Source organism: Thermobia domestica, chromosome 2 (genome assembly GCF_964235325.1).
Source record: "Thermobia domestica chromosome 2, izTheDome1.hap1.1, whole genome shotgun sequence".
NCBI lineage: Eukaryota > Metazoa > Arthropoda > Insecta > Zygentoma > Lepismatidae > Thermobia > Thermobia domestica.
The window spans coordinates 45,500,051-45,516,457 of record NC_137455.1 but is presented as its reverse complement, the minus strand read 5'-3'; the positions used below and the strand labels follow the sequence as shown (position 1 = coordinate 45,516,457).

Genomic DNA, 16,407 nt, shown 5'->3' with positions numbered 1-16,407 from the left:
CTTGGCCCTCATATGGCCTATCATGATAGGGTGCACTTTACTTTTTGCCTTTGCTTTTGGTAGAATACTCAAGGAATTCCCTCATTTCTTTCAGGCCTGCCCTTACGCCGTCCCAGCACCACATCTAATTGTGCATTAATGGCATCTACGACTAAAAATAATGAATGCTTTCTTTTTTTTTCCGACTTCGATTCGACATTTCGTTATCGAGTTATGGATGTTTTTTTCGTATTTTTTTGACAAATTTTCGATTGGCCATAGAGCCGAAAAGAGGTGTTTCTCAAATTGGTCTATACTTTTTGTTTTATTTTGGTATCAGGAATCACCCTTCCCCCCCAAAGGTGTAGAAAATGTTTCCGAACACCCTCTGTGTATAAGTTACATTACATCGTGTCAATACACCAATTTATATAAATTGAAAAAAATCCACTAATGTTGAAGCAAAGCATGTGAAGACCTTATTGTATAATATGATTTTAGCCACTCTGGTTCTTGAAAAATGGTTCCGAAATATCGGAAATTACTACAGCCTACCAAGAATACAAAAAGATTAGTACTATTTTTGTCTTGAAAAATGTATTCTTACGTTCTATTAGTAAGTTGCATTTTGTTAAGGTTTCCATTATTCTGATATTTATCTGTAATATATATATATATATTTGTTAAAATTGTATTATATACACTTGTACTTGCAGGAAAACTTACCTCTATTAAAAGCCAATGTCAGCCTGCCTGTGATACCTATATCAGCAAAAATGGGAACCAATCTCTCGATATTGCTACAATACATCCGAACTGTGTATGATGAACAGTTAAAAGAAAAAGAAGAATAATGTAAAGAGTCTTTATAGAGATTATTTGCATCTTAGAGTCTCCAAATATGTTGTAATGTAATGTACTAAATTACGCTTATCTTGTATATTATATATATATTACGTATTATTAGAAATATACTTGTAATAAAATAAAACAAGATCATCTGAATGCCTTATGGAATTTGTTTTCAGCATTTAACGTCCTTACGATAAACTTGTTTATAAGTTTTTCAGCGACAGTATGTAAATTATGAAAATAAATAAATTCTTCACTGAACTGTACATTGAGGAAGTTTGCGAAAAGGTGTGGATTAGGCTATATGACTGTTTAGTTGTTAATCGACATTAGTTTAAAAGACTTCTCGGGCTATCAGCCAGATGAAGGTATTGATATCCGATATTTCGAATGCAGACATTGCATTCATCTTTAGGGATTGTAATGAAGAAGCTAGGGAAATAAACTAGAGATAAGATGGCCTTTAGCAAGAAAGCTCGCTCCGTGAATGATACACCAATCTATATCTACGTGCACCTCCTACATGAAGTTAGAGATCTAAAGCAGCATGTCGAATTTTGTGTCGCCTCACGGTTTTTATCCAAAAACATTTACCGGACAGTGTGTATTAGAGGAAGAAAGAAAGGTAAGAAAAATAGATAGGAAAGCACGTAAAGATTTTTGCCTCACCATTGGCTTGGATAGTGTAAGAGGAAAAAATCTCGGAAACACATGAAGTCCAGGAAAAACCCGTTTATCGCTCATGCACATGCTCAAGTACTTACATGGCAAAACCACACTGAGAAAGGGTGGCAAAAATCTGTGTAAAAGCATCTTTACTTCTGTATTGATTTCCTAACTTAAAAGTTGAGTGTGAGTTTAGACTATTTTGTTAAGCTGTCTGTAGTTTGAAGAAGTATGGTTAGTGGGATTTTTATTATTCTTTTTTCATGCAAATCGGTCTGCAATGAGACTAAGATTTTATACATATATATATAAAAATTGTGTAGTACAGGGTTTCTCAACCTGGGGGTCGTGAGAGGGTTTTGTGGGTCGCGATGATAAGCGGAAGAGTAAATATAATTAGAATCTGATACAGGAAAATGTTTTTTAAATATTATTTTGAATCTTTTCATAGGCATATTTTTATTTTTATACACACTGTTAAGAACAACAAAAAATAGGTCTACTAAACATTTTCAACAGATTAGAGTTGTTTAAAAATCAATTTAAAAGAAAGAGGTACGAAGTGAAACTAATGAGAACTACATATTCAATTACCGGAAAAATACAAATACAACAAAACCTGCATGTTGAAACACCGTACAATTAAAATTGAAAGCTAGAGAGATATATTGAGCATGGTGTGATCTCACTAGTACGTCCGGCAATGTCCGGTTCAATCTTCGTGACGCACATTAGCAAGTCATTTAAAATACTCAATAACTGTCCAAGTTGTTCTTAACCAAAAATAGAAATTACTTTATTTATTTTTATCATGACCCAAAATTAAGGGAGTTACGAAGTTTTATAAAGGTAACCAAGAAAGGTCTATCGCTTTTAGTGGAGGTCTGTATTCCATTGACCCTCACACCGTGAGTTGAATGCGAATTGAGATGAGGCGAAGATTGTTGGTGTGCGTATATTCAATATTCTACCTGATTGTGGCAGTTCAGTTACACTGGGAACTTGTGTAAGGACAGAGTGAACATGGAACCTGCACAGAGCATCATAATGGCGTGTATGCTATACGAGTTCAATCTGGGTCAAACACCGCTACAGCGGGGCGGAAGATACGCCAGGCCTTTGGTGAGGGTGTCGTGACTACGCGGACAGTGCAGCGATAATTTAACAAGTTTAAGGACGGTGACGAAACACTCGAAGTCGCACCACGTGCCGGAAGACCAACACATGTACAAAATGACGATCCGCAGGCAGCCACTGAGGCGAACAGTGGCCAGACATGTGAGGAACCCGGACTACAATTCAGTGTGAGTGAAGAGGTGAACCATTCGGTAGCACCTCCATCAACTTGGGAAGCACTACAGGTTGAGTCGATGGGTCCTACATGACTTGACTCAGGGCCAGAAGGTAACGTGAGCAGACATCTGTGTTTCTTTGCTGTCTCGTGTGAGGAAGGAGCCATTTCTGGACAGGATGTTGACATGTGATGAGAAGTGGGTCCTGTATGAAACTGCACGGCGCCGTCATCATTGGTTAGCATCCCATGAACCGGTTCCAAAACAGCCGAAACCAGTACTGCACCAAAGCTCCTGTGTGTTTGGTGAACCGCTCGCGTAATCGCGCATCGGGAACTGCTACCAGGTGGTCAGAGCATCAATGCAACTGTGTACTGTCAGCAGTGAGCCATGTTAAAAAAAAGAAAAGGAGGCTGCACTTGTGAATCGCAAAGAGCTTCTCCTGTTATAGGGCAACACTAAACCCACGTGGCTAGAATGACCCAAGACACCATTCTACGCCTTGGATGGGAAACACTATTGCATTCGTCATACTTCCCGGACATTGCATCGTTCGATTATCACCTGTTCCATTCCTTGGACAATCACCTTCTAGGACGCCAGTTCAGATCCCTAGCACAGGTGCAAAATGCACTTGATACCTTCTTCGCTTCACGGCCCACCAAGTCCTATTGCGATGGAATCCGTGGCCTTCCAAGCGTTGGCAGAAAGTTCGTCGATGCTGAAGAAGACTATTTTTGATCTTCCAGTACGTCTTAGATGACTATCGATGTTCAATGGTGGTGGTTAAAAAAGCGACATAACTTTCTTGGTTAACTTTATAAAATTTTCAATGGCCTCCATTTTGAAACAGTTGGCTGATCGGATTCGATATTTGTAATGTCAATGAACTGACCAAATTTGGTTTTAATCAGTTCACTTTTAGGGGAGTTACTGTATCTACTATATACAAGAAATGGATTCTACTATTATAAAAATAGATAGATACTGTGAGACCTCCACAATACGTATTTTAAAAATCCCACACAAGCTTATTATAAACCTAAATTTATCAGGGGATCGCTGGCAAGATGTGGTAAAATGAGGGTTGCGATAGAAGTTAGGTTGAAAACCACTGGTGTAGTATATATTATACTCTCTGTGATATATTAGTTTGATATGAGGATCCTATTTGGACTTTTTAATTTTATCAATATGAGTAATAATTCAACAATTTGAATATCAATTCTCTCTCTAACATGCCACGTCATACCTTTTTTATTTTAATATTTTATTATTATTATTATTACTGTCAAAAGTATCTTTAACTAAATTTCTATTGTAGCGCATGAAGTGGTCCTTTATATTTGCAGTAGTCTTCTGGAATTGTATAGCTACGTAGAGAGTTTACTAGGGTGTTGTCTATTGCTTTTACAGATTGGTAGAAGTTCCTTAATAAATATTGTATGTGGTCCTTCATCCGAGTCAACCCTAGACGCTGTTGTAGGCGCCGAACAGGCAAATACCGGGGAGAATTTGCTATCATTCGTACAGCGTTGTTCTGAAGTTTCTGCAAAGCCCGCGTATAACAAGGTGCTGCATATGTGACTATTGGTCTAACAAGCATTTTGTACAATGTAACTTTCCTCTGCGTATTGAAGGCAGGTGAGCAGAACAGTCCGGCTAGGGTTCGTAGTTTAGCTTTATTTCTTTGCGAGTTTATGTGGTTTTTAAGTCTTTTATCTAGTATTACTCCCAAATATTTCACTTTATCTTTCCATTGTTTTATAAAGTTTGATTTTCGTTTGTATTTCCCAGTAAACTGTATGGCTTCACATTTTTCATCACTGACTTTTATTTTCCAGCGTTTAAACCAGGGCTGCCGTGTCGTGACAAAACGCTGTAACTTTGGCGAAGTCGTTTTGCGAAAATGAGCCTTAAAGTTTTCATCCGTTTCAGAAAATGTGATCTGTATCGTGTAGAACCAGTGTAACTAGGCAATAATGGTCAACCAATCAATTTTCACCAAATTTAATCACACAACATGCATTTACATAACATTACATGTAACCACGTGTTTCCAAAGTCAAGATACACTATTTCTACACGATACAGATCGCATTTTCGGATGAAAACTTTAAGGCTCATTTTCGCAAAACTTCTTCGCCAAAGTTACAGCGTTTTGTCACGACACGGCAGAGGGTTTGAGTTCGTTTAGGTGTTGTTGTATGTACTTCGTAACCTGATCCGGCAAGAATGATGATGCATACACAATTGTGTCATCAGCATATATTGCTATTTGTGTTTTGCTATCGTTAACATATATTAGAAAGAGAAGTGGCCCTAACATGGATCCCTGAGGAACTCCTGTTTTAATGTCTTTTTCGTTAGTAGCTTTTCTTTCGCGCTCGACGAAGAATTTTCTGGTTTTAAGATAATGTTCAAAATGAGTTAGATAGTCGCGAATCTTACACTTGACCGTGCATTGGGAAATGATATTAATATAGCAGTGAAAACTGTATTTTTAGTTTTAAATTCTGAAACTACTTTTAATTTTAACCGCTATTTTTTATTACATGAATTTTTAATATACTCAATTATTTTTCAAAATTTAAAATTTTAATCCGTTAAATTTTTCATTATTCTTTTCAAATGGTTATTCCTTACTCTTAAGAAAACTTGTTTAAGAATGTCTTAGGATGTTTGCATAAATGTTCGATGAACTCGCACATATTATTATTATTATTATTTTTTTAAATCTCAAACGTGATATCTAATAACTATTATTCAACAATGAAACTGTGAAATTGTTCGTTACATAGTAACAACACACGTGTATGAAAATGAACACTTCACCAGAAAACATGAAAAAATAAGTCAATAATAATATCCATGTGAAAATCAGTGGAATTAGCATAAGTTTATAATTTAACTGGATTTGTTATAATGTTTGTAACAGCTACTGAGCATTCAAGGAGGTTCCTCAAAAGATTATGTTGAGAGTTGAGGTCCATATCATCAGGGCAGTGGTCCCCAATCGGTGTGTCGCGCAGTCCCATACGATATCCACACTAAATAATAAAAGACGCACGTTCATACAAATTTGTATTTTCATGATAAATGGTTTACCGCAAATACCACTGTTTGATTTCTTCAATTTGCACAAGGATATGCGTATGGAATAACTTTTAGAAGGCGAAGTGGTGGCTAATTGTTTTCGGAAAGAAGTGTGAACCCAAAAGTTGATATGCATTTCACGAAGTAACCTGAATAACTTGCAAATAAGGTAAGATTATTTTTTAAAGAAAAATATGTTTATTCACTTGCTAAATTTGGATCATGTTTCAGCTATGTATACCAGTTACCTAAGACTCGTACATATAGTAGAACTTTATACAGAATTAAACCATGCATTTGATAAATAATACAGATAGATTGGAACAGAATTGAATAAGCCTAACCTAGGCTCGCTTTATTATTTTTATCTAGCATACAAAATTTCATTACAGGTACCACCCTCATCCATTATTTTATTGGCCTAAAAATATCCTCAACAATAAATAAGAAACTCCATTTAAACTTCCACATAAGACATATGATATAATGAAATTTAAATCAAATTGTCAATATATGTGCCACTTTCCATACAAACATAACAGAGAATTAAAAAAAATTGTAAACACTACAAAATATAAGAAACAGCTCATATACAATATAAATGAAGAGTTGCCTTCATTACAATATTTTGTTCTATACACATCAAGAATATACGATAACTTGCATTGCTTTTACTGGCACTGGGAAATAACTTTTGTTTTCTCTCAAAATATTTGTAAGTTTCAGATTTTTATTCACTCTGAGAACCATGTCATGTATCAGTGACATTATACACAATTTTCCAACACAAAACATTCAATCTTCCCTGGAATTCATATTGAAAACTATGTAGCTTGGATACTGATAGACTACTATAAAAGCCCTTGAAACAATGCCAAATACCAGAAGACTGTTATTGATACCTAAAAATGCTTTCTTCTTAACTGTTGAGAGAATTTCACTGGTTTCCACAATATTCATTGGGTAATTTGACATTTGCAAACTTTTAAAACTACCTCAGTCTTGCAGCGTACGTTTTACTAAGTCTAAACGAACCACCTTTTCGTACACTAAATAGGCATTCACAAATTACAACAGAAAAAGATTATATACATATACTGTACAGGCTTCAACGTATTTTACGTTGTCATGTTTCATAATCACTAATTGTGGTAACTAAATAGTTATGTAACATATTTTAAACTTGAAAATCATAACTCACTAATTGTTTTAGATAACGGTTACGCTAAACAGTTCTGTACTGTGTACATTATCTAACCAGAAAACTATATTGGAAAATTATGGACCCACATGATACAATGAAAATACGATACGAAATTTTCCATTTTTCTTTTGTTTCTTATACGTATAGTATTATCAAATTTCTCTTGATTATCAGCGAACTAATCAAAGTAAGCATCTGCACCTCTGGCTAACCTCTACATTAGTATTTACCTGGAAAAAAACATGCCCTGCATGTAAACTATATGTTTATCAATACCTGACTTTGGTGTATGATCTCACGCCGTTTGATTCTTCTGCATACTGCATGACGAAGTATTAAAGCCAGACTAGGTTAGACTATGTTATTCCGTTCTTCCATTGTTACACCTTCTGTTTGCAGTTTCTTCTTCCTATCTGCATAATACTTTCAACAATCCAAACCGCCAATAAATTAACACTTACTCATTACTTTTATTTAAAGATTTTCCCTTGATTGAAAGCTCTACCTTCTTTATCGGTGCCAGTCCAGGAAAGGTATTGCTGAACTAATGTTTTCGTTTCCTCTTTGGAAGGATCCAATTTCGTCCACGAATATGATTCATAGTCAATCTGCCAATCCGGGCATAATTCAAAGGCTAGATCATGACCGCGCCACACCCAAATTCCAGATATTGTACTGTTGTTAGATTCTCCAAAGAGACATACGGAGGCAAATGCATTCTTACGAAGTTTATCAAGTCTCTGGAACATTCCCGTGATTAGATTACAACTCATGAATACCTGGCTAAGTTCTTTCGGGTATTTGTATTCGGCAAACCAAATGGACCAATTTTCTGGATCGAAATGTTCCCAGAAAAATGGAATGGATTTCGATTCATCCTCATTCGAATAGGATCTTTTAAAGGCGTCCAGATCAAAGCTGCCCTTCGGATATGTTGCAAACGGATCTTTCTCTTTCGGTTTCAGTTCTTCTTCTTCGATTCCATTGACAGAATCATCTTCTGGCTGCTTCTCTTTTGTTGCTTTTGCCTCTTTCTTCTTAGGAGGTGTCTGTTGTTGAGGTTCCTTCTTTTTACTTCCCTTAGCAGGCTTTACACTTTGTTGTTGTTCTATTACCTTGCTACACAACTCGAACGTACCTACTACACAAGCTACTTCTGGTTGGTTCAGTATAGTTACAAACCATCGGTTGGCATTTTGATAAGGCTTTCTACCAACAGGATCTAATACAAATCGATATAATGGTAACAACGAACAAAATACTGTGATATCTGCTAAAGTAATCCCATCCCCTACCAAGTATGTTCTAGTTAAAAGATACTGATTCAAGTACGATAAAATCTTGTGAACTTCTTGTTTAGCGCGACTTACAGATTCAGGATTAAGCTTTTGAATACCTAAAAGTGGATAGATCCAATTCGAAACTGGTGGTGTGATGTGGAAATCAGCGTAATAAACCCACTGCAAAATCTGAGCTTCTGAAAACTCGGACAAACCTTTCAATTTTTTGGGAGCTAGATAAAAAGCTATTGCATTACTATCAAATAACGATATACCATTTGGACCAGCAAAAGCCGGCACTTGCCCCAAAGGAAACCTTTTCCTATATTCTTCAGACATACACATATCTCCAACCATATGATGCACTGCAAGTTGTGTCTTAGAGTACTGAGCAGCAATTTGAGCTTTATATCCTTGGACGCTTCCTTCGTAAGTATATAGGATGTTTGAACTACCACTTGTTTCCACCTGCTTCGCTGGGGACGGTGCGGTGTCCACTGTAGACTGCAGGCCAAGTTTTGAGTTTGCAAATTCACGGGCTGCTTTCATTATATCTTGTATACGTGCAATATTGGTTCCTGATGCCTGTGCAGATTCAGCTTTGCCGCCGCCTTTACCTCCCATCAAAGTAGAAACATGCTTCACCCATTCATCAGCTCTAAGGCCTACATTTACAGCATTCTGAAAAATTAAAATAAATAAATAATATGAAATAGATTCTTGTAATTGTCCTGAACAGTTATATCTTATCAATATATATGCACACACACACACAAGAAAATTGAATTGAGAATTTCTTTTACGTAGGCCGGTACGTTTTAATTACATGCGTACAAGAATTGAAAAACTATGCCCGATTCGACAATACTAAATTGTTGTTAATGTGACTCCACTTTAATATCTTTACATTTCATTCCTGTATTTAAATTAAGGTTGCTAATTTTCGAAATCTGAATTATTTGTTTCTCACACCTTGAAAGTGAATCATTCGCATCATTAAAAGGTAACATTTCGGAGCATTGTTTCCCTGGAGGAAGCCACTGTTCACTTTTTCTAATCTTTCTGGATAAACGCTGCTATATTATGAAGTGAGAATTTGGCTCGCTTTATAATCTCTCCCCTTCCTATGAAATGTAAAATGTTAGTCTTAGCAGTTCCATTGTTAATGACAAATGAACAAAAACATCTGCTGCTTCCTCTGAAAATTAGGGTACTTGACTCTAAACTTGCTTATTTTCAACAGTTCTCAAGGTCTACAACCTTCAAAAAGCTGAACGAATACGACAAACATATAATAAGTGTTTCGTTACGACAAACGCTGAAAGCATCAGAGCTTCATCGCGGCTAAATGGTTAATATTACCACCTTCGACATAGAAGACTCGGCTTTGAATCCTAATATAAGTTCATGTAGGTTCGGAGTAGTGTTGTAAAAAAACGGTTTTTTTTCTGTGAAGTTTTTTTTCAATAAAAAACATCGTTCTTTTTCATGTTTTTTTTCAAAAGTCTGTTTTTTTTCTGGCAACTATTATTTATTGATTTATGTTGCAGATTATTGAAATAATCAATAGAACTTGAGTCGAAGCCCTCGTAACTTACAAATCGTTTGTTTCTTTGTACCTATACGAGCAAAATTGTGTGATTATTCCTTTCGAGCCCAGGTCATTTTTGGCGTTTTCCTACGTTTCCAGTTAGTGACTTATTGCTCAAAAACTATTCATTCGATTGATATGGTTAAGGCCTTGTTTTTAAGAAAATGGATGTGGCTACTTTTGGTGTAAGTTGTATTGCAGTGTTTCCAACGGGTGGGAAATTATTGAGGGAAATGTAGGGGTGAAAATTTACAAAAAATTCCCTAAACGAAATTCAAAAAAATTTTTTCTAGCACCACTGCTCCTATATGGGTTCAAGTCACCAAAAAACATCTTTGGTGTGTTGACAAGGTACAGTGAAATCCTGAAGTCTCTGGCTTCCATTCAAAGAGGGAAAGAAAAAATTCTGTCATACCCATGAAATTTTGACACTTTTTACGCCTCAGAAGCAAAAATCAAATATGCCGGGGTACAGCTTCTCTAATTATCCTATTGAAACTTTTTATGGTGCGTTCTGTAGGGCAAAGAGGAAGCTTTCAGGTAGTGGTAAGTTTGTTTCAATGTAGCCAGTAAGAGGGTAATAATAGAGGGGAAAAGGGAAATTTTCCGAATTTTTCACCTAATAGCGGGAATTAATTGTTTTGGCTGGAACCGCTGCCATCAGATAGACGAAAACTATCTGAAAATAAACCGTAGTGCTTCAAGAATATATCCTACTAGTATCATGGCGATATAGAACAAAGTAAGCATGAAATTAAAAAAAAAAAACATTCTACCTCAGAAATTCACCATTTTCTTACCATTTCCAGAACATGCTTTATTATAAACCTCAACTGTACTTCCCCTAATTATTCTAGTAAAACTTTTTATGGTGCGCTGTGTAGGCTAAGGATGAGGCTGTTAGACACTGGTACATTTGTTCGAATGTAGCCAACAAGAAGGAAATAATAGGAATAAAAAAGGGATTTTTTTTCCAAAATTTGCCCCTAAAATCTGGAATTAAAATTTTTTGTAGCTAGCAACACTACTATAAGACACACACAAACTATCTTAAAATAAGCTTTGGTATTCCTTTAATATATCCTACAAATATTGTGACGATATCTAATAAAGTAAGCATGTCAATAAAATATATCTCATTCTACCTTTAAAAAATCACAGTTATCTTTCCAATTAGAGAACAAGGTCCACTGTAAACCTCAACCGTACTTCCCCTAATTATCCTATTGAAACTTTCTATAGTGGGTTGTGTAGAGCAAAGATGAGACTTCCAGATACTGGTACGTTTGTTCCGATATAGCCAACAAGAGAGAAATAATAGAAACAAAACATATAATTTTCCAAAATTTCCCCCTAAAATCTGAAATTAAAATATTCTGTAGCTGGCAACACTGCTACCAGACAGACGAAAACTATCTTAAATTAAACATTGGTATACCACTAATATATCCTACAAGTATTATGGCGATATTTAAGGAACAAAGCTTCTAATTACCAAAAATATATTACGGTAAACAGAAAAGTAAGGAAAAACTAGAAAAAACAAGGGCTAGAACCTAAATACGAATTTTATGTGCGCCCCCTAATTACCCCATTGTAACGATCTGTACTTTCGTTTGTTAAGTAAGGACAAAGGTTCGATTGGCGTAAGTTGACTTCCACTCGGACGTATAGGTACGGATTTATAAACAAAAATTTCTAATTTTTTGCCCAAATATAGGAGAATTTTAATTTCCCTAATTGGCAACACTGCGCGCAGGCCCGTCCAATTCATGTCAACGGTTAGGTATCCATCCGAGGTATCTACCTGGCAAGTCTTAAGGATGTCTTTCTACAACGAAGGAAGCTACAGGGAAAAAAAGTGAAGGAAATTCGAAATTAGAAAATTCTCGAATTTTTGACTGGGGTGAAATTTGAGAAGGAAATTCGACACCAGAAGAAAAAGAAATTAATATGTTAAACTATAGTCCAACCACATTTTGCAAGAATAATATCCCGATATCTTAATTAGTGTCTACATTGGAGCGGATTAAACAAGTGACACACTTGTGTGCGCCACTTTGGCCACCTGGGCCACCGAGTATACATTTGATTACATTTTTTTGACTACTAACTCGTGTTGTTGTTGTAGTTATAGTCTCGACTAACAATAATATCGTTGTAAAAAATAACTTTATAAGGAAAATTTTCTCTCCTTTTTACATCTTAGTTCCAACATTGTTGGTGAGAAATGTAGGGTGTTTCAAAATAAATTTTGGGGTTTTAAGTCTTCGTAGTACTTATTACATTTTACGTCCAATTATAAGCAATGCATCAAGTAAAAGAGCACCTCAAACAGTCTTTGCTACAAGTGTTCAATGTGAGATTCATTCGTCACACGGCACACATCTGGTCGATAGGCGTGAAAGGCCCATAAACTTTCCGCCACATGGCACAAAACACATACAATTTAGGGGAGTTTCGTCTCAATTGTACCATCTCCTGAGGATTTGCTGACGGTCAGATGCAAACATTATGAGTGTTCACATTAGCTCTTAGGTGAAAAGTCGATTTATCACTGAAGACGACACGATCCAGAAAATCTTCATTGTTATGCAGGAATATTTCACTTGCGAAATTGGCACGTAAACCGTAGTCTGTAGGCTTTAGACCTGTAGCAACTGCAAACAATAAAGACGTAGTTGCAAGCGTCTCCTTAATATTCTTCACACAGACGGTTGCACTGTACAGGTTCAGTCTTTATTAAAACACAAAAAGCTTTCTGCTCTCTAGTCTCCATCTTTGCTACTTGCTCTTTCTAACGGCAGACAGAAGAAACAATGCATGTACATGCGTGCGTACAAAACTGTTTGAGTTGCTCTTTCATTTGATATAATATTTATAATTGTAAGTTAATTGTAATAGATACTATGAAGTTTCAAAACCCTAATATTAATTTTGAAACACCCTGCATTACTTCAAATTGAGTCATCCTATATTCAGGTCCTAGTCAATTTGTCGCCTCGTGCAATGGCATAATTTGCCGCCTCCCCCTTTTTCCAGAAAGAACAAATCTTAGAAGTCATGATTTTAAGTATGTTACTCCAGCATGAACAACAAAGGTGAGGGTAAGTGCAGTGGCACTCAGAAAGGCTTAAATACTTACTAAAAATGCAATTCCGCTGTGTCTGTTTTTTTCTTTAAATGTTAATCTATTATGATAGTGAAAGAAAGCAAACACACCTGCAGAGGAAAGATGGTAATCCTTTTTATAGAATTCACTATCGAGCTTCAATCTCAATGTATCAGTTTGCAATTCCAGTGCAACTAGCTCTTTTATCTTTATTTCTATCTTCAATGATAAGGAACTTGCTTCTGACAAAAACAAGACTACTTTCATATCAAAACTGTGATAACTTAATAAATGGAACAGATATTCACTACTATTCGAGAATTGAATTCTTGCATTTGAAAACAATCAAGCAATTTGTGCTCGGATTTATTCGACCATTTGCTTTAGGATTGTCCATGTGGCCTTAAACTAATGCAACCTAAACATAATTTATGAAAGTAGTATTCTAATAGGTCAGCTTAGTAAATGTAACTACCATCATCATGAAGTCTGTTTTAAACAAGAAATATTTAATTTAAATAATATACTTATGACAGATTTTGCCGGACCATCCAATCTTGCCGTTCCACGCAAATGCACGTGTTGCATATATACCAGTGGTGTCCAATTATAATGAGCCTGAGGGTCATAACCGACTTTGCTAGCAAGGTGGAGGGCCGCAGCTAATAATAATAATAATAATAATAATAATAATAATAATAATAATAATAATAATAATAATAATAATAATAATAATAATAATAATAATAATAATTATTATTATTATTATTATTATTATTATTATTATTATTATTATTATTATTATTATTATTATACTACAAAAGAAAAATATAAAAATGTATTTGAAATATTACATTCAATGGGATAAATGATGGTAACTAGGAGAGTTTACAAGGGATGGGATATCTACATCCAATCCTGTTATTGCGAGGCCGCAGATGTAAAAGAGAAGAATCTCCAAGGCAGCTTCCGAAGAGATTCTTCACAATTTTCATGGTGAATTGGTATGGTTGGTTTGATTTGGTTAATTGAAGTAATCGTTCCTTTTAGCCTATAGCTACATTACCGACTCCAGTGTTGCCTTGGATGTCCGAGTCTTTTTGTTGTACAGAAGCAATAAATGGATGCCTTATTTCGAAAGAAGAGTGGAAACATTAAAAGAATGAACATAAATGTAATCAGTAATAACAATCGTATGTCGTGAGAGCTTTGTGGGCTGCAGAAAATGGTCTGGCGGGCCGCCATTTGGACAGCTCTGATATATACAGTGGCGTATTTAGGGGAGCTTCCGGGCTTAAGCCCTCCCCCCGACATCTTACTTACTATAGTAAAGTATATGAAATATCTTGCAGAATTTTCACATTTTCAGGCAAATCCCCCCGAAAGTTAGCAAAGCCCCTCCGGAAACAAAATCGTAAATACGCCACGGCATATATGGTAGAGCCGGCTCTGCATATCATATATATCTAGTCGACAAATTATTTATGTATGACATTTAGAAAATACTATTAGGCAAATTAGTATTAGTTTTTACCTTTAGACAAGTTATTGGAATTTTATACTGCTCGTGACATTATTTTCGTACTTATTAAAGGCCTGCATTCGCGAAAAAACAAAATTTCATTTTTACTTTTATTTCTTAGTTGATATTGATGAAAACTGCTGAAGCCCGAATTGTTAATAGGTATGGTATTCTTGTAAATTGTAAAATATTTGTAGCGTATCAGTATCTAGCGGTTAATTTATGTTGCATTTTACGGTGATTACACCTACATAAAAATATTTAATACTTAAATAGACGTAAGATGCATTACAAATGACTGTTTGAAAAAAAACGAAATTTAGAAAAAAAACGAGAGCCAATGTTTTTTTTTCTAAAAAAAACGTACATTTCTGAAAAAATACGAACCGTTTTTTTTCTATTTACAACACTAGTTCGGAGCCAACGTGTTAAACTATAGGACCAAGTCTCATATTGTCTCGGTGCTGAAAGGCACGTTAAAACAGTGAATCAACTAACGAATCAGATTAAAAATACGAAGCTTTTTTGCGGTTTTTTTTTTGGGGGGGAGGGGGGCTTAGAACAGCTTTTGCTAAAACAGCATTGCTTTTTTGTTTGTTTGTTTGTTTATTTTCAACAAATTTTACAGGATAGTACACTATACTATTATAAAGCAAACATTACGGAAGAGAATCAAATAGTGTAGTTCATTACGGTCAGATGTCAAAAATAATGTATCCATTAATTAGTTATATATATTTATTCTCTTTGGGTAAGTTTTTCTTATTAATTTGAAAATTTTCGAGGGTTTCACAGGCTTGATAACGAAATTCACGGCTGGGTGGGCACACTGCTTATGCACTCAACAATGTATATTTGATATAGATATGACTACATAACCCCGTCGTACTTTTGAAATGGAACACTGTACGCAGTGAATTTGAAACCAAGTTTACTTTGAAAGTAGCTGTGTTTTGCAAGCACTAGGTTGCTCAGTTCTGCCCTCCAACGTAGAAGTTAGGTAATCATTGCTGGAATATCTCTTCATAGAAGCTCGTTTCACGAAATAAAGTGAATCTACTTTTTTCGGGTGAAAAAAAAAAAAAAAAAGCTAGGCTGCGACTTTACGAAAATTGATTGCGGGTGGGGGCTATGACGATTTTGTCCCATAAAAAAATAAATAAATATATAAAAACTAGGGTCATTCTAGTGTTCTGAGTGCGACAAAGTGATTTAGACAGGTCTCAATTATTTTTCGGAAAGCCATTTAAATGCAACTATAGGGAGAAATTTCGGAACTGGAATGAATTTGAATTCATATAAACCTATTTTTCGAGTAGGAAGGCAGACAGTTTTATGTTTAAAATGTTTTCTATTACTGAGTTACCGAGAGAACGATGGGCTCTTCAGTACATATTAATAAAATTAGCTTATTTCACTGACGTTGGACATGATGTTACATTTAGCTTTAAATGTTTAATGGTCATATTCAGTACACTTAAACAACAAAAATACAATGAAATATTTAGTCCCTTGTGTTGTAAATTTTTAATATAAAATAAATGCATACTTTAGGTATAAAAAAATATCTATATTATAAAACTGAAAGTGACTATTTTGTGATCCTTAACCTCTTGAACCATCCGGCCGATCTACATCAAATTTTCAACCTAGATGAGGTTCGGGCCTGGGATGGTTTTTATCTCCTCACTTTGTCGGTAGAACTTAGGGGAGGGGTATATATATAAAACTTAATAACTTCTGAACCACCCCATCGATCTCGATCAAATTTTCAATGTAGATGAGGTTCGGACCTGATCTGGTTTTTATATCA

At 35.3% G+C, this 16,407-nt stretch overlaps 2 protein-coding genes across 3 annotated transcripts in view; one reads left to right on the top strand and one right to left on the bottom strand.

Annotated features, from left to right (window-relative positions):
- The window catches only part of LOC145671580 (mitochondrial ribosome-associated GTPase 2), a 91,276-nt gene extending 90,292 nt beyond the window's left edge, over positions 1-984 (top strand). Inside the window, exon 8 of the mRNA XM_081740785.1 lies at positions 696-984. Coding sequence (XP_081596911.1) covers positions 696-833 — 138 coding nt within the window. The 3' untranslated portion in view covers positions 834-984. The remainder of the gene's footprint in view (positions 1-695) is intronic.
- Positions 985-6,203: 5,219 nt separating this feature from the next.
- AlaRS (alanine--tRNA ligase, cytoplasmic) overlaps positions 6,204-16,407 on the bottom strand; it is a 79,814-nt gene continuing 69,610 nt past the window's right edge. For both annotated transcript variants that reach the window (XM_081740758.1, XM_081740763.1), the window contains exon 19: positions 6,204-9,050. In XM_081740758.1, the coding sequence (XP_081596884.1) occupies positions 7,560-9,050 (1,491 nt within the window). In that variant the 3' untranslated portion in view covers positions 6,204-7,559. The remainder of the gene's footprint in view (positions 9,051-16,407) is intronic.